General features: G+C 43.1%; 1 protein-coding gene across 2 annotated transcripts in view; it reads left to right on the forward strand.

The window, feature by feature from the left end:
• Nucleotides 1–1751: 1751 nt before the first annotated feature.
• brip1 (BRCA1 interacting helicase 1) overlaps nucleotides 1752–22777 on the forward strand; it is a 96845-nt gene continuing 75819 nt past the window's right edge. For both annotated transcript variants that reach the window (XM_069166538.1, XM_069166539.1), the window contains exons 1-14: nucleotides 1752–1974; nucleotides 2191–2298; nucleotides 2904–3015; nucleotides 3321–3545; nucleotides 4158–4303; nucleotides 5054–5191; nucleotides 14111–14377; nucleotides 19119–19340; nucleotides 19437–19636; nucleotides 19725–19857; nucleotides 20120–20274; nucleotides 20348–20525; nucleotides 20668–20808; nucleotides 21251–21412. In XM_069166538.1, coding sequence (XP_069022639.1) covers nucleotides 2206–2298; nucleotides 2904–3015; nucleotides 3321–3545; nucleotides 4158–4303; nucleotides 5054–5191; nucleotides 14111–14377; nucleotides 19119–19340; nucleotides 19437–19636; nucleotides 19725–19857; nucleotides 20120–20274; nucleotides 20348–20525; nucleotides 20668–20808; nucleotides 21251–21412 — 2172 coding nt within the window. In that variant the 5' untranslated portion in view covers nucleotides 1752–1974; nucleotides 2191–2205. The remainder of the gene's footprint in view (nucleotides 1975–2190; nucleotides 2299–2903; nucleotides 3016–3320; nucleotides 3546–4157; nucleotides 4304–5053; nucleotides 5192–14110; nucleotides 14378–19118; nucleotides 19341–19436; nucleotides 19637–19724; nucleotides 19858–20119; nucleotides 20275–20347; nucleotides 20526–20667; nucleotides 20809–21250; nucleotides 21413–22777) is intronic.

Consider the following 22777-nt stretch of genomic DNA (forward strand, 5'->3'; position numbering starts at 1 on the left):
GCTATGTTGTCCGGGGCATCAGCCCCTGGTCGGGTCTCCCGAGGCAAACTGGTCTCAGGTTCAAAAAGACCCCCCCGATGAATAGCAGGGCCGGGGGCCCGGGCGAGCCGTTCGCCGGCAGCATAGACTAGCTCTAGGGACGTTGAATGTCACCTCGCTAGCAGGGAAAGAGCCGGAGCTGGTGCAGGAGGTGGAGCAGGAGGTGGAGCGGTACCAGCTAGATATAGTTGATCAATGATTGACTTTGTAGTCGTATCATCTGATCTGGGGCTGGATGTCTTGGACACTCAGGTGAAGAGAGGATCAGAGCTGTCAACTGATCACCACCTGGTGATCCTGGTTGGATCAGATGGGAGTCGGCTGGAAAGACCTGGCAAACCCAAACGTGTAGTGAGGGTGAACTGGGAACGTCTGGTGGAGGAACCTGTCCAGGAGGTCTTCAACTCTCACCCCCGGAAGAACTTCTCACATCCCGAGGGAGGTTGGGGACGTGGAAACCGAGTGGACCGTGTTCAAAGCCTCTATTGTGGACGCGGCCGCTAAGAGTTGTGGTCTGAAGGTCATCGGTGCCTGTCGAGGAGGCCTGTGAGATCCGCTCTGAGATGCTGAAGGCGCTGGACATTGATGGGCTGTCTTGGCTGACATGCCTCTTCAATGTCGCATGGGGGTGAAGGTGTACTTATCTGTGTAAAAGACTGGGATGGTCCTTTAAAGCTGGAACCCAGGCTCATGTTTACTGTCTTCTTCTTTTTTAAACAAACTTTATTGCATGTTTCAGGGCAAATACAACAATACATAAGGAAATATACATACATAATATACATTTAACAACAATAATATCTGCCAACGGTAAATAAGATAAATAAATGACAAAATGAAATAGCAAAAATGAATAAAAAAAATATAGAATAAACAAGTTCAGCAGGTTAGGGAATTAAAAAAAAAATTACATATATTGAGAGTATTTAAGGCTTTTGGGTTGTTAATAGTGTTGGATTGTTTGTATATATTGTGACATTTCATTTATAAAATGAATTTTGCCAATATTATCAAAAGATTTATGATGTGGTATTGCTTTTGCCTGCTGACATCCTGACATCAACTAAAAAGTACATATTTGTACAGTAAAACAAAATGTTACAATGAATATAATGGATATGATGAATATAATGGATATAGTGAATATAATGGATATAATGAATATAATGGATATAATGAATATAATGGATATAATGAATATAATGGATATAATGAATATAATGGGTAAAGTCCTTTCAAAATACAATGATATAAGAGCAGTTCCAGAAACAGACAGTTTGAAACAGACATTTCTTGGTTTGTTTGTGATCAAGTATCTTGAAGATAATGTCCAGACTTTGCTCCACTGAATATGTGAGACAAATTTTCCTCAGTGGTTGAGTATAGGTTTTGTTACTGTCGTCACTTCCGTTGTGTTTTTACAAAACGTCAAGCTGCTGCAATAAGCGGGCCACGTTAGATATTCAAAATAAACGCGAAGCATGCTGTCTGTCTGTCTGTCTGTCTGTCTGTCTGTCGGTCGGTCGGTCTGTCTGTCGGTCTGTCTGTCTGTCTGTCGGTCGGTCTGTCTGTCGGTCGGTCTGTCTGTCGGTCTGTTTATCTCTCTACACACATACAGCTTGTGGCCATGACACGTCTGTGCATGTCGCAGAGATCTTATTTTGAAACCCTTTTCCGGAAGTGACAGTGCCACACGCGCCCGTTTCCTGTAAAGTGCTCTCATGTGGTTGTTGAGCGCGGGAAGAATCATGGCAGCAGCACAGTGAACGTGAACAGCTTCGTCGTCGCCAGTTTGGTTTGTCACCAGTCCGTGAGGACATGTTGACGTGTCCAGCGTCACCAGCTCGACCCTGAACACCGGGGATGACTCGAGGCAACGGCGGAACTCTTCGCGGTAGCGCGTGCTCGGTGATAGCTAACAAGTGACTGTCTCAGGTAGGTGACGACGTCAGACAGGGAAAAAGGTGGGAAATGACGTCAGGTAAACCTAATTAATTTCACAACAACGGTTTAGTTGTGTGTTACAGCACCTTAAACTCGTAGTTAGAGAGTTGCAGTCACAAACACGAGCGTTATTCTTGTAGTGAACTTTCTTTGTCAGTGGAGCTGATGTGGGTTTCAGCTGACCTTTCCTTGACCATTTCTCTGAAGCAGGGTGAAAGCAGCATGGCTGCATCCGCGGTGGAGTACACCATCGGCGGGGTGAAGATCCACTTCCCCTGCAAGGCTTACCCGTCCCAGCTGGCGATGATGAACTCGGTGAGGAACTCAATCACTTCCCCCTGAAACCAGCCAGTCCAGTGTATTCACATAACATGGGCCCATCTTGAGTTATAGGGAGTTATGGGCTTGTTCACAATAATAAAGTAATAATCTGAATCTGGATTATGAAGACAGGAAGTCACGTAAAAGATCCAAGTTTAAAGATAAACAAAAATACTATTGTAAAAAATCTTGTTTGCTTCTGCAAACATGGATCTTTATGACTCCGTCTGGATGTTTTTATTCGGTGTCGTGCTGCAGAATGAATTTGGGACCGATCACATGTCTCCCTGTTGGATCTAAAGTGCCTAAAACTTAATGACGACAGAAATCTACCCACAATCCCACCCGTTTGTAATTCAGAACATTCGACTCTCCTAAACTGCATGTCTTTGCACCTGGAGATTGTACGCTGTGATTTAGTCTGTAAAAGCACTTGTAACTTACTGTCCAATGTGTGTATGGAAGTAGATGCAACCCGTGTTTGTTTTCAGAGTATTGCACGGAAACGGTACAAATACCCTTTCAGAATAAAACAGGTAAAACTGTGCGATACTAAATGGTGGCGTGACGGTGTGACTGCGTCTGTGTCTCGTCTGCAGATCGTACGCGGGTTGAACTCCGGGCAGCACTGTTTGCTGGAGAGTCCCACGGGCAGTGGGAAGAGTTTGGCGTTGCTCTGCTCCGCTCTGGGCTGGCAGAGAGCTCAGCAAGGTGAGAGTGCTCAGGTTGGTTCGATGGCGACTCGGTCGGTTACTGGGTGGACAGATTCAGTACTGCAGAAGTCTGTCTTTCACAGGCAGCATTTTCAGTCTTTTAAGTTTTTATAGAGTACCACATTTAAACCGGCTGGTTGATATACTTTTACAATATCTGTACAGTGACATGAGATACCGGTATTTTCTTAACTCCTAATTGAAATAAAGAGTTCTGGTCCGTTCTTGTCCATATGTCTGACCCCATGTGCTGACTGGAGGTCATCGGCACTGACGGTTACATCTCTTTTATTGTGATTGCAGCTAAACTGAAAGAGGGAGGAGATGCTGCGGACGACAAGAGTCAGTCAGATAAAAACGGTGGAGACTTTAAGAAGCCGGACGGCCTCACGCCCTGCCAGTGTGTGTGCCACAGCAAAGCTGGCGGACCGGCGGCGGCTGCAGCAGCAGCTGAACCTGCCGTTGTGGACCTCACGGAGTCACCCTGCAAACAGACGAGTCAGCCGCCGCCTCCAGCTCCTCAACATGGTGAGGGATCCTTTTTTATCCTCGGGGTACCATTTAAAACATGCATAACTGCTCATTTTATGGTGTTGAGTTTATCTTTGAGGAAACAAAGTCAAAATGCTCAGTTTACCAAAGTTTGTTATGCAGATAGATTTGTATGGATTCAGCTCACAGCTGCAGGTCTTCAGACTGGTCCGCTGTCCACACTCTTCCACAGAGGTACTTAACAAACATTGTCCAAAACCTTCATGCCTCCTCTTAAATCAGCAACACGTGTCTGCCTTAAGTTCTGCTTCTCAATCTTGGTTGTTGGTGATGTAAACAAAAACAACAAAAACATACTGTATACAGTCGCTCTAGAAATGAACACAAATTCAAACAAATATGCGGGAGTTTGCAATTTTTTAAAATTCCTGTGATTTTTCTGCAATAAATGTCATCAGCAGAATATGTGCTGAAAGTATTAGCGTCATAAAGTAAATCTTTTCAGACAAAACTCGATTTATTAACACAAATAATCCGCATTTACAGTCAGTACGGTTCTCTTCCTCTCATCTCACCAAATAAAACTGTTCACCGGAGGAAACGTATGACTTCCAAACCTTCATATGCGTCCTACTTGCTGTGTTTCAGCGACATCACCCGAAGAGTCGCCGCTCAGAAAGCCTTCTGTTGCCTCTCGTCTGTCGGAGAAGTTTCAGGCGTCTCTCCGCTCCGACTGCCAGACAGACGATGACTTCCAGCCAGACAGGAAACGCATCCGCTCTGCGGAGAGCCAGGTAGCTGCAACGGTTCATGTACACTCAATTCACCGTATATTCAGTTTATATGGTTAGTATGTGCATTTGACATCAAAGACGTGACTACCAGTACATGTCGTTTTTTAAATTTTTTTTATTTCAATTGACGTTTATTTATATAGCAGCAAACGCAACATACGTCATCTCAGGTCCAAACAACAGAACCATCAAACATTATAAGGAGGCCAAAAGTCTAATAAGTTCCACATGAGTCAGAGCTGGGAGGAAAAACTCCCTTTTAACAGGATTGGAATAAACACACAATTTAGTTCCCTTTATTTGAGGTCTCGGTAAATTTGCAGTTTATTAGTGGTGACAGATGACAGACCATTCGAAGTTAAGGAAATGAAAGACTTTAGATGTTTAGCTTGACTTAAAGTCTTTTATTCTTTAACATAGTACAGTAAAACTAGATTTATAATTTATGACTACACTTACACTGAATTATCTCCAAACCTCTTCTACTAAATAAAACGAGAGACTGTGACACTGCAAATACTCTTCTACTGTAATCGCCTACAATCATGTTTGTGAAAATCTTTAGTATAATGTAAGTCCACAAAACATATAAAAGATCTAAGTACACTCAAATAATTTAAATAGAAATATTTGATGTTTTTACACCTGGTAGATTACCAAACTTACTCTCTAAATATTACACACTCTATATTGTGCACTAATAATAAGCAAGCTGTCTTGTAAAGGATCCATTTTCTGTTGGTTCCTCAGAGCCGTAAAAAGCAGCGTCTGGAGCGCGGAGTCATCTTCATCGATGACGAGCCGCAGCTGGAACAACAACCATCAGGTCCTTGGAGCTGGAGAGCAGAGAGCAGCAGCCCGGCAGCCGGCCGGTCCTCCTCCTGCTGCGTGAGTACACGCACACGCACACGGTGCTGTTTGTCATTTTTACATTTTAGATATCAGCCAGTGACTGTGGGTCACCTCTGGTCTAACTATTGTGATCCAACCACTTATTGATCACCTGTATCTTGTAGAGCTGATCAGTGCTGCATTGTTGGAGCATGGTTTAGTTAGTATTTTTCATCTTTGTCTTTCTGTAGTTGGGAGGTGTAAGTCCTCTTTTCCATGGAGTGTAAATACAAGTTGGGACGCTGTTTAAATTTTTTTTAATTTAATTTTATTGTACTCTATTAATCCCCGAGGGGAAATTCTTTCGCTACAGCAGCATCCCGAGGGGGAGCTGCTGCAACAGGCTGCCATGAACGCGGCGCCAACTAACCTGAGGTGCATGTTTTTGGGTGTTGGGAGGAAGCCGGAGAACCCGGAGAGAACCCACGCAAGCACAGGGAGAACATGCAAACTCCGCACAGAAAGGCCCAGGACTGGATTAGAACCCAGAACCTTTTTGCTGTGAGGTGACAATGCTAACCACTGCACCACCGTGAAAACAGAATGGAATGACTTAAAAATCACTTAAACCCATATTTCATTCAAAATAAACCAAAGACAACACATCAAATGTTGAAACTGAGACATTTTATTAAAAAAATTTAAAAATATGGGCTCATTTTGAATTTGATGTAGCAACACAAAAAGTTGTGATGGGGTCAACAAAAGATGGGAAAAGTTGTGTAAAACAAACACCTGGTGGAACATCTCACAACTAATGAGGTTACCATGGCAACAGATCAGTAACATGATTGAGTATAAAAAGATGATTTCAGAGAGGCAGAGTCTCTCAGCAGTGAAGATGGGGAGGTTCACCACTCTGAAAGACTGTGTTGGAAAATAGTTCAACAATCTAAGAATAATGATTCCTCAACGTAAAACTACAAAGAATTAGTGGATTTCATCGTCTACGGTTCATAATATCATTAAAAGATTCAGAGAATCTGGAGAAATCTCTGAACACAAGGGACAAGGCTGGAAACTATTATTGGATGGTGGTGATCTTCGGGCCCTCAGGCAGCACTGCATTAAAAACACACTATTCTTTAGTGGAAATCACTGCATGGGCTCAGGAACACTTGTGAAAAACACTCACTAACATGTGCGTAGAAATTTTGTCACTTTGCGCACAAAGCAAGTGCGCACGCAAAATCACCGAGGGATTCATGACACGTGTCCACCGGCCAGTTTAGTTTTCACCACATTGCGTATGTTAGTAAATCAGAATCACTCTTAATTGACAGGTACGTGTCTGCGCTCTGCAATTAGCATGTTGCCACGCCCCCATTTCTCCATATAAGGATATCGGTTTGTCTGAGCTGTATCATGAAGAAAGCGAAGAGAAGTTGACGCAAAGAAAACGCATCACAGACCAAAAGAAAAAATAGGAAACAGGTGGAAGACATTTCACTTTCAAAACTCCAGAAACTGGTCTCCTCAGTTCCCAAACGTTTACAGTGTTGTTAAAAGAAGAGGTGATACAGCTCAGTGGTGAACATGATCCTGGAACAACTGTTTTGGAACATGTTGCATCAAATTCAAAATGAGTATATATTTTCCCCCAAAAAATTAAAAAAATTTCCTTTTCTATTTCGTACATTTTATGCAGTGTCCCAACTTTTTGGGAAACAAGGTTATATTTGGAAGTACCTACAAAAAGATCCATACTATGGGTTTCTTCTGAAGCCAGCATTTGGGAACAGTTGCCATAAACATATCTTCAGGGAGTGCATATCACTTTCAATGCTGTTACAGGACGGGTTTCAATACTGTTACAGGACGGGCTTCAATACTGTTACAGGACGGGTTTCAATACTGTTACAGGACGGGCTTCAATACTGTTACAGGACGGGTTTCAATACTGTTACAGGACGGGTTTCAATACTGTTACAGGACGGGCTTCAATACTGTTACAGGACGGGTTTCAATACTGTTACAGGACGGGTTTCAATACTGTTACAGGACGGGCTTCAATACTGTTACAGGACGGGTTTCAATACTGTTACAGGACGGGTTTCAATACTGTTACAGGACGGGTTTCAATACTGTTACAGGACGGGCTTCAATACTGTTACAGGACGGGTTTCAATACTGTTACAGGACGGGTTTCAATACTGTTACAGGACGGGCTTCAATACTGTTACAGGACGGGTTTCAATACTGTTACAGGACGGGTTTCAATACTGTTACAGGACGGGCTTCAATACTGTTACAGGACGGGTTTCAATACTGTTACAGGACGGGCTTCAATACTGTTACAGGACGGGTTTCAATACTGTTACAGGACGGGTTTCAATACTGTTACAGGACGGGTTTCAATATTGTCATAGGACAGGTTTCAATTCTGTTATAGGACAGGTTTCATTACTGTCATAGGACAGGTTTCAATACTGTCATAGGACAGGTTTCATTACTGTCATAGGACAGGTTTCAATACTGTTATAGGACAGGTTTCAATATTGTCATAGGACAGGTTTCAATACTGTCATAGGACAGGTTTCAATACTGTTATAGGACAGGTTTCAATATTGTCATAGGACAGGTTTCAATACTGTCATAGGACAGGTTTCATTACTGTCATAGGACAGGTTTCAATATTGTCATAGGACAGGTTTCAATACTGTCATAGGACAGGTTTCATTACTGTCATAGGACAGGTTTCAATACTGTCATAGGACAGGTTTCAATTCTGTTATAGGACAGGTTTCAATATTGTCATAGGACAGGTTTCAATACTGTCATAGGACAGGTTTCAATACTGTCATAGGACAGGTTTCATTACTGTTATAGGACAGGTTTCATTACTGTTATAGGACAGGTTTCAAAGGTCCGTTGCCCGCTACTGTGAGATAAACGGTCCAAAGAAACACAGATTTGTTAACCCGCTCTTGGTTGCTGTCAGTGGAGTAGTTGTGTTCTGGGATGGTTGCACTGTGTCCACTGGGTGGGGCTGTACTCCATCAAATTGACAAAGGCTTTAGTTAAGGTTTCAACTGCTTGTTGAATTCATGAGACATTGAACCGCAATGGTAAAATAAAGTATTTTAGTTCAGATGTGTCATGTAGGGATTAATACACTATGCTGTGCTATATCAAAATGCAAATGCTCTACAGAATAAGAACCACATTTTACTGGATTTCTTTCATTTCCTTTAGGCTCATAAGCCTGAGTCTGCAATCATGGGAAAGGTAGAGGAGCATCCTCAAATATTTATCCCATAAAAACCTATTGACATTTCATATTTCAGTTATAAGTACTAGTCACTGGGAAGGGAAATCCTAGCACACTTGAACAAGACCGTTTTCCATTAAATAGCTTGTCCCCTGATAAATGAATTTTATCAAAATATATCCATTTATTTAGGGCTGTGCATTATTCTGTTCACTGTTGATTATTTTGATCAGTTTCTGTTTAAAAAAATATCACAATTTAATATTTACAAAAAAAAAGATGTTTTCTCCAGAGCTCTTATTTTATTTCTCAGTCGGTCCAAAACCCAATCAGGTATCATGTAAACATCAAAAACCTTCACATTGGAGAAAATGGTACAAAGCAAGGTTAACATTTTTGTTTGAGGAAAGAGTAGAACCTGTTGGTTATCAAAATAGTTTTTTATCTGTTTACTGGGGATCCACTCATCACTTAGTCGACTACTTGTTTTCGATCTGGATTTATTGCAGAGCTGTTGTATTAGTTGTAGCTTGATGGAGCTAATAAACTGATGTTTGAGAGTATTTAGAAGGAATATTAAACTCTTGTGAATCTTTATGATCAAACTTATCTGCTGTAAGTTAAAGGTTTTAGTCCTGTAATGAAAAAGTGCAGCCTGTTGTGTGAACCTGTCTCTGCAGTCAGAAGCAACTGAACCTGGTGCATCAAGTAACACCGAGTTCTTCACGGTATTATGATGTGGTTTCTGGTGAATAATCCACATTTGGGAGTTCTGTCCAGGTCCCAAAGAACAACCGGTTACCCACAATCATGGAGATTCAGACCGCTGTTGCACAGCTCACAGGGGTGCTTAAACTCTCACAACTGCATCTTAACCTGTCGCAGGTGTGTGGTTTGGACGGAGAGCCTGAGATGGTGGGAGGTGGAAAAAGAGTAGGAGGGAAAGTGAAGTCGAAAAAGCGCGTTGGTCTCTGGTTTCCCTGCAGCTACATGACCCGGGCTCTTTTGTCCCATGAGCGCTGACTGACGGCCTGAATGGGGCCCTTTGAAGCAAGCTCCAGTTTTAATTAAGAGGGTTTGCCTCGCCTGGGCCGCTGATCTGTGAAAGCCACGGGGATAAATATTGAATGGGGTTCACCTGCTGGTTACTGCGCCCGAGGGATAAACAGGTGCTTTAGAGGGCAGGTATTTGCCAGGGCCCCTACCTGCGCCGTGTGGTCATATCGGGAGGAGGGGGTGTTGGGTGTCATGTCTTCCGAGGTATTGGCTACTGAAGCCCACCCTTATTGGAATGAATTCCAAGCCCTCCAAAGCTGTGGAATGAGGAGCAAATTGGCGTCCAGTGAGAGGCGCCAGTGATACCCAAGTGATTCACTGCCTGCGGCCCCTACGTGGCCTCCAACTGGCCCCCCGGAGTGTGAGATTTCCATCTTTCAGGTGTTGGCAGAGAGTCGAGCAACAGAAGCCTACCTGTGAATATTCGGAGGTGTTCAGTGACACCACTGAGCTCTGCTCTGTCAATTCAAGACAGCTTTAGCCGCTGCGTACACTTACACCTGGCAGTGTAGGTGCACAGAGGAAACTTAGTATACCTGCCGTAAGTAAACTCAGTACACCTGAAGAAACCGAGTCAACCCGAAGTACACCTGTCCACCCCGGTGGACCTGTAAACGCCGTGTTCATAAGAACGTGTTGTTTGACAGACAGGGGGCATTCTCGTCGCCCGCGGCACCCAAGCAGCGACGCCACTGGCACCGCTACGGGCTGAAAGGCCCGGTATGGTGCGAGCGGCGCTGTGGCCCGCTTGCCCCTTTCTGCCAGTTATCTGCATTCCTTTCTCGGGGGTGTCTGCTCCGGGCTGTGGGGCCAGGCTTGAAACCTTGTTGTCCTGGCATCTCGGGAGGCAGCCGCGTAAAAGGATACTCTTGTGTCAGCTGTTTCCTGCTGCAGCTTTTGACAAGGGCCTCTATTCATCAGCAAGCCCTTCTACACTGACCCGGCCCACCCCCCTTCCCCGCCTCCCCCCACCTGCCAATGAATAAGTAATTATTGGCCATCTTGGGGCAGGATATTTGGATGGCTCTATTTAATGTGGCAGCAGCAGGTAAGGTGATCGGGCCCAGGGCCCAGGCTGCGGAGCGTAACTGTTCCAGAGGAGAAAGGTAACTTGAACTGGTGTTGGGGCCCTCCAGCACCTCTGTTTATTTTTCACATGGGCTCAGGGCTCGTTATCCCTCTTAACTCTGAGAGGCGGCTCTCTAAGGGCTCTCTGTGGCCTACACTCCATCACACATTGTAATATTTGATGGGCAAACATGCTTGGAAAATCTGAGCTGCCGGGTAACTGGAGCTGCTCGTCTGTCATCAGAAGTGCTACCTTCTGATCCCCCATGATAAGTTGCAATGTGTAACATCACATACCATTCATTCTTACCAGGAATCATTCAGGTAATTTGTAAAGGATTTAGGGTCAAACATGTTTGCCAGGATTATGAGTTATATTTATTTGATAGTAACCTGTGACTCCAGGAAGTTGCGATGAAACTGCTGTTTTTTTTTTGTTGGCTTTTCTCAAAAATTATGATCCAATTTGGGAAGTGTTATGTAACCGTTTTGCTAAAATTGGCAAAAATTTCAAGGACGAAAAAGTGAAAAAAAAAAAGGTGCTTTTTCTTTCAATTACCATCTTTTGAGGACTTATGACTCAAAATATGCACACTGCACATCACAGAAATATCAGGGAATATTTAAATTGTTTTTATTTTTTAACTTTAAAGAACATGGGGAACAAAGGTTATAAATGTGACGCATCTTTACAGAACAGACTTTGACTGTTATAGAATACATAGAGAAAGGTATAACACTCAGGGCCCACCAATACTTTTCCCTGTCCTAATTCTTATAACCAAAAGCTCATTATTAAACTATATTTCTCATGAACCCCGTCATTTCCTGTCTTTCTGTTTTCCCAGTCAACCAGCAAGTAGTTTGTTTTGATAATGAGAAGATAGTTCAGGATAAAGCAGGTAGAGATGATGGAGGAGATTGAAGATTCTTGTTTACTGTAAATGAGATGTTATTTCTGTTAGAAATGTTTTTTTTGTTTTTGTTTTTTGAAGGATAGGCTTATTTGATCTGTATTACATTCAGAAGATTATTTATTATTGTACTTTTATTGCAAAGAAATTCTGTGAATTTTGCAAAATTCAAAGTTTCTGCATAACAGTCAACGAACTGTGGTTTATGAACTGATGCTTTTGAGGCCTCAGCTTTGGCCGTCACCATCTTGGTTTTTTGGAGCTAGAAATGACCATATTTGGATGAGCTGTGGAGGAGCAAGTGGTGCACCTATAGCAGGAAACCTAACTGGGGCCCAGACCTCTCAATCAAACCAGACATTCCCCCAAACATACCTCTCTTTTTGGCCTAATATCAAATTAAATGACTGAATTATTTTCAGGTCTCCCCAAAAAACTAATCAGAAGGAATGACTTAATAATGACACCATTATGACTTGTGGAACAAAATGCTTGACTTTGTATTTCATGAAAGAAATTAAACGGGAGCTTGTGGACCCAGAGGCAAATAATCAGAGATTTGTTTTCATTAGATTTATCAAAAGATAAGAGGACAACTATCTTGGTGCAAACAGCTTTCAAAATCTCAAACACTAGATAATTAAATAATCCCATTGTGTATCATCATAAAAGAGCACCGTGTATGTAGCCGTGGCAATGAAACCAAATAATGCACTAAATGAATGCGTTGTACACGCACCCATATTGTGTTTTAATGTCTTCAGCAACTGAGCTCAGTGACAAACTGCTCCTTGTATTTTAAACCAAAGCTGCACTTGGTGGTTGATTACTGAGGTTTGCACTCAGTTAAGACTCGTGAAATGTTTCTCCTTATACAAATAGAAAATTGAGAGTAAATGAAGTGAAATTAAGCTTTTAATTTGAAATGGACAATATGTTTTTTAAAAAAAAGAATCTACATGAGTGTGAATTATGGTTAATATATGTATATTTATTGTGGATCAGGGTGATGAAGAAAAAAATACTGCTTCTAGTGATAATATTGATAATGAGATATTCAATCCTTAGATAATGTATGCTGGTACCACCACTTTAAAGAGCTCAACACATAAGCAGGATCAGTTTCATAAGCGTTGCCGGCTACACTTCACCTGTGAGCGGGGGGAAAAACAAGAGTCCTCCACGTCACTGTACGGCCAATTATGAAGCAGCTAGATTTTCTCGGCCGCCACAATGGTGGCCGATCATCTTTCAGAGCCAGGAAAGGTCACCCGGTGCAGAGTGACAGGACGCCGTATGTATGGATACAAATTCTCTCAAAGAGTAGACAAGACACTGTGTCAGGAGGCCCATTCAGAGAGGGGAGGACGGTGTTGAGGTGTAGCGTACAGTAATACTCTGAAAGGCTCAACATCCCGGATGTTAAGACTATAATTGTGACGGTGGAGAGGAGAATTTGTATTTGTTGTCTTTTTCACGAGACAGTGATTTATTTAAAACTCGGAAACACATCAGTGGAAATCCAGCATGAAGGAAAGAAGATGAGATTGAATATTGTAATTAAAGAGTGGCTTTATAGATAAATAGCACTGCTGGTCAGTCTTTAGAAAACATTATCGTAGAGTGATGGTATCAGACAGCATGATACAATCAATCCCACCTGGAGGAAGTGGTCGATCTCGGATGCATGAACCTCAGACTGTATTTAAAAGAGTTCGTAGCTTCAGGTCTGTAAAATGGTTCTGATCCAGAAGTGTCTTCAGCTGCAATACCAGCGAGTGCCACTAGAGGTCGGCTCCAAAAAGCCTCCGGCTCCATAGACTCCCATTCAACTTCTCTCATCAAATCCAAAGTGAATAAAATGTGTCCATCAGTTATCTCGGTGTTGTTAGCTAAAGTCACTCCTTCTTATTAGTTTTCTGGAGGTCCATCTGAAAATAATCCCTCATTCATTAGAAAAGAAGATTCAAGAAGACCTGTTTTTGGGGGCGTGTCTGTTTGATTGACAGGTCTGTGGTGCAGTCAGGTTACAGCTATCGGTGGGCGGGACGTAGTATCGTCAGGTTTCCAATCAGATCGGTCAGATCCACCGCTGACTCCTCCCCCAGCTCGTCCAAATATGGTCACTTCCTGCTCCAAACCGCTCCGAACTAGCAAGATGGTGACGGACAGAATCTGAACTGGAGGATTCATAACGTTCACAAACCAACGATGACATCACTGATGGACGATGACATCATTGATGGTTCATGACATCACTGATGGTTGCTGCTTAGCATGAACTGAATGTCATCTCAAAATGAATCTCCTTTCTTAGTTCATAGGTTAATGCCAACAGAACTGTGACCTTTAGCATGAAGCCCATCACATCACTGAACTTATATCTCTAAATAACTTTGGTAATCACAGTGAAACATGACTCAACAAATGGAAACACAGTTTCCCCTCGTCCTCGTTTTCTGTCCCGCCGCCCTTCATTGTCCTGGTCGGGCTTCTATTGTGCTGATATTGTGGAGTATGAACTTGGCATGAGACCCGTTTTCCAGCTGCCCAACAACACCAGCCATCTTTTGTTCACGCTGTTAAAAGATGGATGTTATGAAATTAATGGAAACTCCTGATCTTATGCCCTCACGTTAAGAGGATCTGATGTTTGTCTCCATCCAGGCCCCTGAAGCCTGCTCCAAGTGCCCGTGTGCGGCAACCAAAGACGGTGGGAAGGACAAAGATGGCAAAAAGAAGATCCCAAAGATCTTCTTCGGCACTCGCACGCACAAACAGATAACTCAGATCGCCCACGAGCTGCAGCGCACCGTCTACACCGGTGTGCCCATGACCATCTTATCCAGCCGAGATCACACCTGCGTCAACCCAGAGGTGGCGCCGCACTTCAACCGCAACGAACGGTGCAAGGAGCTGCTGGAGGCCAAAGATGTGAGGACGCACGCATGCACGCACGCACACACACACACACACTCACACACACACTCACACACACACACACACACACACACACTTTTTTCACGATCTTGCTAGCATAATAGTTAACGCAAATTCAAGCAAACTCCGCAATATTTGCGAGAGTATATATCTGCAATATCGCCCCTCCCAGCTCGTCCAAATATGGTCACTTCCTGCTCCAAACTGCTCCAAACTAGCAAAGATGGTGACGGACAGAATCTGAACTGGAGGATTCATAACGTTCACAAACCAACGATGACATCACTGATGGTTGATGACATCACTGATGGTTGATGACATCACTGATGGATAATGACATCACTGATGGTTGGATGTAATGCACAGATTGTGTTAAAACGGTTTAAATCAAAAATATATTTGTGCCCTTCAAACACACAGTCACTTCACTTCCATCATGTCCTGTGGAGAGAAGTTTTTTTGTAGTTTTTCTGCAGGTAACTCCAAACCAAATTCTGCTATAAAATCCACAACTGGTCCAGAAGACACTTTCTGACACACTGAAAAGATTTATTTGGAGACATGAGACGCTTGTAACCTCGTATATGGAGCTAAAGTTGAGGCGCCGACTATAATGAAGACAATTACACTGTCACTGCAGGTGTTGGCCTCCCACGGCAATTGTCTCACTTTGTCATGAAATAACTGTCCCAGTCATAACTCCTCACCGGAGCAGGTGTCACCGACACCGTCTTCATCACCTCGGGGTCGAGTCCAGTCAGTCTCAGCTTACTGTGCTGTTACAGACAAACCGTGATTCACACACGTACACACACACACACACACACACACACACACACACACACACACACACACACACATGTACACACACGTACACACACACGTACACACACACACACACACACACGTACACACACACACACACACACACGTACACACACACACACACACACACACACACGTACACACACACACACACACACACACGTACACACACACACACGTACACACACACACACACACACACACACGTACACACACACACACGTACACACACACACACACACGTACACACACACGCGTACACACACACGTACACACACACACACACACACGTACACACACACACGCATACACACACACGTACACACACGCATACACACGTACACGCACACACACACACACACGTACACACACACACACACGTACACACACGCATACACACACACACGCATACACACGCACACACACACACACACGTACACACACACACACACACGTACACACACACACACGTACACACACGCATACACACACACACGCATACACACGTACACGTACACACACACACGCACACACGCATACACACGTACACGCATACACACGTACACGCATATACACACACACACACACACACGCACGCATGCACACCGTTCAGCTCACGTGGTCTTCGGTCAGAGCACCGACCTCCGTCTGAGCGCTGCTGAAAGCCGGCCCGACTTCCTGAGGGTGGCTGAAGTCCCTTAATCCCCCCAACTCCCCTTTCACCAATTCACCAAGCAGACGGGCTTCAGTGTCGGCAGAGTGTCCAATTTTAGCCCGTCGTTTTCAGAAGTACACCCTTTCACCCGGAGATTATGAGCGTCTGGAGGTCGCCGAGTTCACCCGTGTACAGTATTAGCGTGACCGCGTCACCTGGAGCTGTTGGGCTGATAAAGAACAGGGTGGGACGTGAAGCCGCTCCTCTCCTGACAGAGTAATTGGGGGTTTCGGTACATGAGCTGCTGCTTCTTTACACGTCGTTTACATTCACTGTGTGAGTGTCAGGATGTGTATGCTGCGACAATAGCTGCAGCGTGTGATCACAGGCAGCCTGTGAAATACTGAACGTCACACTGGAAACCAGAGAAAAGGCTTTCAACAGCCCAGTCGGCCCAGAGATGGAAGACAATTGTCGCATTATTTAAACTGTATGGATTAGTTGTGGAAAATAAGATTTTGAAGACCTAGAAATATGAAGGGTTTACTGATCCATGTGTTTTTATGCAGATTTGATATCAAAAAGTCCAAACTTTCACTGTTTTCTTGTTATTCTAGCAGAGAAGACTTTAAAATGACATCTAGACCTCATTCATTGAAACTTTATCAATCATTTGTCAATCATTTTGAATAATGTTTATAGAGAAAATACAACAGCCCCACTGGCTTTTACATCTGAATGGTTTCTGTTTTTAAAGACTTCTATGGTAGTAAATGGAATATGATTTAGGGTTCACACTGTCTATCAGACAAAACACAATTTAAGATGTTACCTTTGGAAATATGTGAGGGTCAGTTTTCAGTGTAAAGGAGTCTTGCAGACATATAGAGGATGTTTAGTTAATGGAAACACAACTCCACCTCCACAACATCCACTTTGGGCCTCCACTTTGTTTTCAGCACAACAACCAGCAGGAGCTGATTTAAACCTCATATTTACATTCAGAGGATGTAGAGAGTCGAGGGCTGACAGCCTGTTCTATCTAACATACTACATGATCTAACATACTACATGTGATCTAACATACTACATGATCTAACATACTACATGTGATCTAACATACTTCATGTGATCTAACATACTTCATGTGATCTAACATACTACATGATCTAACATACTACATGTGATCTAACATACTTCATGTGATCTAACATACTACATGATCTAACATACTACATGTGATCTAACATACTTCATGTGATCTAACATACTACATGTGATCTAATATACTTCATGTGATCTAACATACTACATGATCTAACATACTACATGTGATCTAACATACTTCATGTGATCTAACATACTTCATGTGATCTAACATACTACGTGATCTAACAAACTACATGTGATCTAACATACTACATGATCTAACATACTACATGTGATCTAACATACTTCATGTGATCTAACATACTACGTGATCTAACAAACTACGTGATCTAACATACTACATGATCTAATATACTTCATGTGATCTAACATACTACATGTGATCTAACATACTACATGTGATCTAACATACTTCATGTGATCTAACATACTTCATGTGATCTAACATACTACGTGTGATCTAACATACTTCATGTGATCTAACATACTACGTGATCTAACAAACTACGTGATCTAACATACTACATGATCTAATATACTTCATGTGATCTAACATACTACATGATCTAACATACTACATGTGATCTAACATACTACATGATCTAACATACTACATGTGATCTAACATACTACGTGTGACCTAACATACTACGTGTGATCTAACATACTACGTGTGATCTAACATACAACGTAATCTAACATACTTCACGTGATCTAACATACTACATGATCTAACATGCTACATGACCAAACATACTACGTGATCTAACAAACTACATGTGATCTAACATACTACATGATCTAACATACTACATGTGATCTAACATACTACGTGATCTAACAAACTACATGTGATCTAACATACTACATGATCTAACATACTACATGTGATCTAACATACTACGTGAGCTCACAAACTACATGTGAGCTCACAAACTACATGTGATCTAACATACTACGTGATCTAACAAACTACGTGATCTAACATACTACGTGATCTAATATACTTCATGTGATCTAACATACTACATGTGATCTAACATACTTCGTGTGATCTAACATACTTCGTGTGATCTAACATACTACGTGTGATCTAACATACTACGTGTGATCTAACATACTTCGTGTGATCTAACATACTACGTGATCTAACAAACTACGTGATCTAACATACTACGTGATCTAACATACTACATGATCTAATATACTTCATGTGATCTAACATACTACATGATCTAACATACTACATGTGATCTAACATACTACGTGTGACCTAACATACTACATGTGATCTAACAAACTACATGTGATCTAACATACTACATGTGATCTAACATACTACATGATCTAACATACTACATGTGATCTAACATACTACGTGATCTAACATACTACGTGTGACCTAACATACTACGTGTGATCTAACATACTACGTGTGATCTAACATACAACGTAATCTAACATACTTCACGTGATCTAACATACTACATGATCTAACATGCTACATGACCAAACATACTACGTGTGTTCTAACATACAACGTGTGTTCTAACATACAACGTAATCTAACATACTTCACGTGATCTAACATACTACGTGTGATCTAACATACTACGTGTGATCTAACATACTTCATGTGATCTAACATACTACGTGTGATCTAACATACTACGTGTGATCTAACATACTACGTGTGATCTAACATACTTCATGTGATCTAACATACTACGTGATCTAACATACTACATGATCTAACATACTACATGATCTAACATACTACGTGTGATCAAACATACTACGTGATCTAACATACTACGTGTGATCAAACATACTACGTGATCTAACAAACTACATGTGATCTAACATACTACGTGTGATCTAACATACTTCATGTGATCTAACATGCTACATGATCTAACATACTACGTGTGATCAAACATACTACGTGTGTTCTAACATACTACGTGTGATCTAACAAACTATAAGTGATCAAACACGCTACGTGATCGAACACGCTACATGCGATCTAACACGCTACATGCGATCAGATGAACAACATGTGATTCATAAACGTGAACCTTCCAGGGCCGGTCATGCCGTTACTACCACGGAGTCCATAAGATGCGGGACCAGAACGCGCTGCAGTACGTCCACGGGCAGCACGGCGCCTGGGACATCGAGGACCTGGTGGCGCTGGGCAAGCGGCTGCGCTCCTGCTCTTACTACGCTGCACGGGAACTCAAGCAGAGCGCCTCCATCATCTTCTGCCCATACAACTACCTGCTGGACCCGATGATCAGAGAGAGTGTGAGTCCGGTTTGGAAGGAGATGTAGAACCGGAGGTCTTATCAACGAGCCGCATCGTACATGAAGTTTAATCATTTCGATCTTCATTCCCACCAGATGGAGATCAACCTGGAGGGCCAGATCCTGGTGCTGGACGAGGCCCACAACATCGAGGACTGTGCCAGGGAAAGCGCCAGTTGCACCTTCGACCTCAAAAGTCTGCTGATGTCCCGAGACGAGCTGGACGGCATGGTCAACAACAACATCCGGCGCTCCCAACACGAGCCACTCAGGGACTTCTGCTACAGTCTGATCAAGTCAGTGATGCAGTGACCTCTTTCTGTCCATCTCTACATCCCATAAGTCTTGCAGCTCTTTCTCAGCGTGTCTTTGTCCTCGGTGCAGCTGGATCCAGCAGAGCCAGAGTCTGCTGTCTGACCGCGGATATGAGAGCTCCTGTAAAGTCTGGAGTGGGACGCAGATCCTGAGCATCTTTCACAGTCTGGGCATCACCGCTGACTCCTTCAAAGTGCTGAAGGTACACCGAGTATCTGCTTTATTTATGTACCTTTATAGTTCAACAGGTTTTACGAACTGGAGCGGTTTCCAGTTGCTTGGCTCATTCGATGCCAGCGGATGTTTTAGGCTTGCTTCAGGATTGCGATTTATCAAGTGAAGAGCTGGTTTGAAGATTTCTTATTTTGATATTTGTTGTAAAAAAAGTACATTTATTCCATTCAAATGTTTGTGTGTATTAATAAACAGCCTTGTTTTATTGCCTCTGTGTTTCTGTGTGACAGCAAAACTTGGCTGCGGTGCTGGAGAAGGAGGAGCGTGTGGGCGTGGTTAACGGTAAAGAGGACATGGTGCAGATCCCGACCATCAGCACGCCCACCGCCATCGTCCTCAAGAACCTGTTCATGGTGCTGGACTTCCTCTACAGGGACAGCTGCAGGTCCGAGGGCCTCCGATGAACTGGGACTGTGTGTAGAACTGAACCGTGGCTCAGTTTTGTTTGTGTTTTGTAGGTTTGCTGATGACTACCGGGTGGCTTTGCAGAAGAGCTACGCCTGGACCAATCAGGTGCCTCCTGATGTCCCTGACGCCAACGGCTTCTTCGTTCGGCCACGCCAGCGCCAGCGCCAGAGCATCCGAGTCAAGACCGAAGTCCTGACACTGAGCTTCTGGTGCCTCAACCCGGCTGTGGTGAGAGGTTAGACGTGGCAGACGCTGCCATGTGGGCCGATCTGTTACACTAGACTGTGAACAGAAAGACTAGATCTCTGAACCATCTTATTATAGATTATTATTCTTATAGACATCTTATTAGTATGTCTGTGTCTCGCAGGCTTTCTCCGACCTGAGTGGGTCGGTGCACAGCATTGTGCTGACGTCAGGAACCCTGTCACCCATGGGCTCCTTCTCCTCTGAACTGGGAGTGAAGTTCTCCATCCAGCTGGAGGCCAACCATGTGATCAACAAGTCCCAGGTGGGCCTCTGATCCTGTAGTGATAAAGTCTATTAATGTACAGAGGATTATTTAGTGAGTGACGCTTGCTTGACTTCAACTACGTCCCTAATTCTATGTTATGACTCTGATTCCTGACTAAACACAACTTCGAATGTGTTTGATCCACATATGCCGCAGTGGCACCTTTGTCCAGCAGGTGTCACAGTCGACCCGTGTGACTGCAAAAAAAACTCATTTGAAGGGCTGAGTTATGGAGCGGCATCAGAGAACATTCATTTACCACTTTTATTTATCTTGATATGAAAAGCTGACATTAAATATGCTGCAGATTAGATAAGAGGGGAGAAGCGGCGGGTTTTATGCAGACAAACATAACCTTGATAATGTGAACACAACTCATCAAGCAGTGGACATGAAAATCACTCGGTGTGATAATGTGTTTGTGTTTTTCTGGCTTCAGGTTTGGGTCGGGACGGTCGGCGCAGGACCCCGAGGCAGACAACTCTGTGCCACCTTCCAGCACGTAGAAACGTACGCTTTCCAGGACGAGGTGGGCGCGCTGCTGCTGCACGTCTGCCAGGTCATGGCCAAGGGTGTGCTCTGCTTTCTGCCCTCCTACAAGGTAAACACACTCCTGAAACACGCCGAGATAAAGGAGGAGACTTCTGTTGTAAATCACTAGTCTGAAGGAAGAAGAGATATTCATGTCATATACTATTTACACACTGTAGAACAAAATCGCTCAACAAACGGTTACTGAAGTTCTGCAAATCTGCAAACAAAAGAAAAAATGCAGACAATTAATATGCAAAAACACTTTAAACAATTTAAAAAGTTTTCAATTTTGATTCTGTTGGTTAAATTCAGTTTTGAGTTTGTTTAACTCTTGTTTGCTCCGTTTTTGTTTTTTTTACTTCCTGAGTAAAGCACGTCACACTGCAGGTTAAAATGTGCTGTACAAACATTTATCAGGAAAGTTCATATTGATTAATGTGCTGCAAAACAGTCCAATTTGGCCAAAAGGCAAGTCTGAGCAGAGCTGCAGAGGAAACGTGAGCAAAAGAAAAATCGTACGATGGAGCATAAATGAAATGAAGCCCAATAAAACAAACAATCAAATCTATGGATTTGATCACTCTGTCTTGATAAAAACAGATGATCAGGTGTTTCTAATATTTCAGATATGAAACATTGGGAGGATTGCTGTGCTGCATATAACTGCAGGAATGTTTTGGTAGTTGCATCATCAAGACAACATGTTTGGTGTCACATAAATCTTCAACATGATTCTACATTCCCGCTCAAAATGAATCATTACCTCGAGAGTGTGGCGGATCGTTTGCGCCTGGAAACGGACACTTCTGTGTTTCACCACTGGGGGGAGTCAGAGACCACACGTTGTACCCGTGTTGTCTTTTGTTGTTTGGAGGTATTTCTGGTAACCTGTACCATTCAGAACCAGTAACTGTGTTTGCGTTCCTCTACTAAGAAGCAACGGTGTCGCATGTTACAACAGATCAGTCCTAATCAATAGAGGTGCTTGTCAGGTGCGTGTTAAATGGCGTCATCCTCACAGAAGTGGATCCTCTTCCAGTTAATGAGGGCGCTGTGAGAGCCCACTCATAGACACTTTGTCCCCCTTTGTTTGTTATGCGTTTTTGTCCCTGAATAATTGATGTCCCTGTGGCTCAGTTGTCACATTAGCTTACTGAGGGACAAGTGGATTTCAGACGTCATTGTGTGTGTTTGTCCACATTGCACATGTTACATGTGGTCAATTACCATACTGTAAGAAACATGGGGAATTTAAAGTCAACTCTCCTTATTGTAAATGCAGTGGGTCTCCGATGTCTAGACTTTAAATTGAAGCTGTGTCTGGAAGCGGTGTGAATGAATTGTGAGCAGTTCAGCCAACATGTCTCCTCAAAACATATTGCTTCTGTTGCATATGTTGTTTTTTCTGCATTTCATATATTGCAATAATCAT

The sequence above is a fragment of the Embiotoca jacksoni genome, unplaced genomic scaffold (genome assembly GCF_022577435.1).
Source record: "Embiotoca jacksoni isolate LCO1_2020_lvr unplaced genomic scaffold, fEmbJac1.0.p SCAF_39, whole genome shotgun sequence".
NCBI lineage: Eukaryota > Metazoa > Chordata > Actinopteri > Embiotocidae > Embiotoca > Embiotoca jacksoni.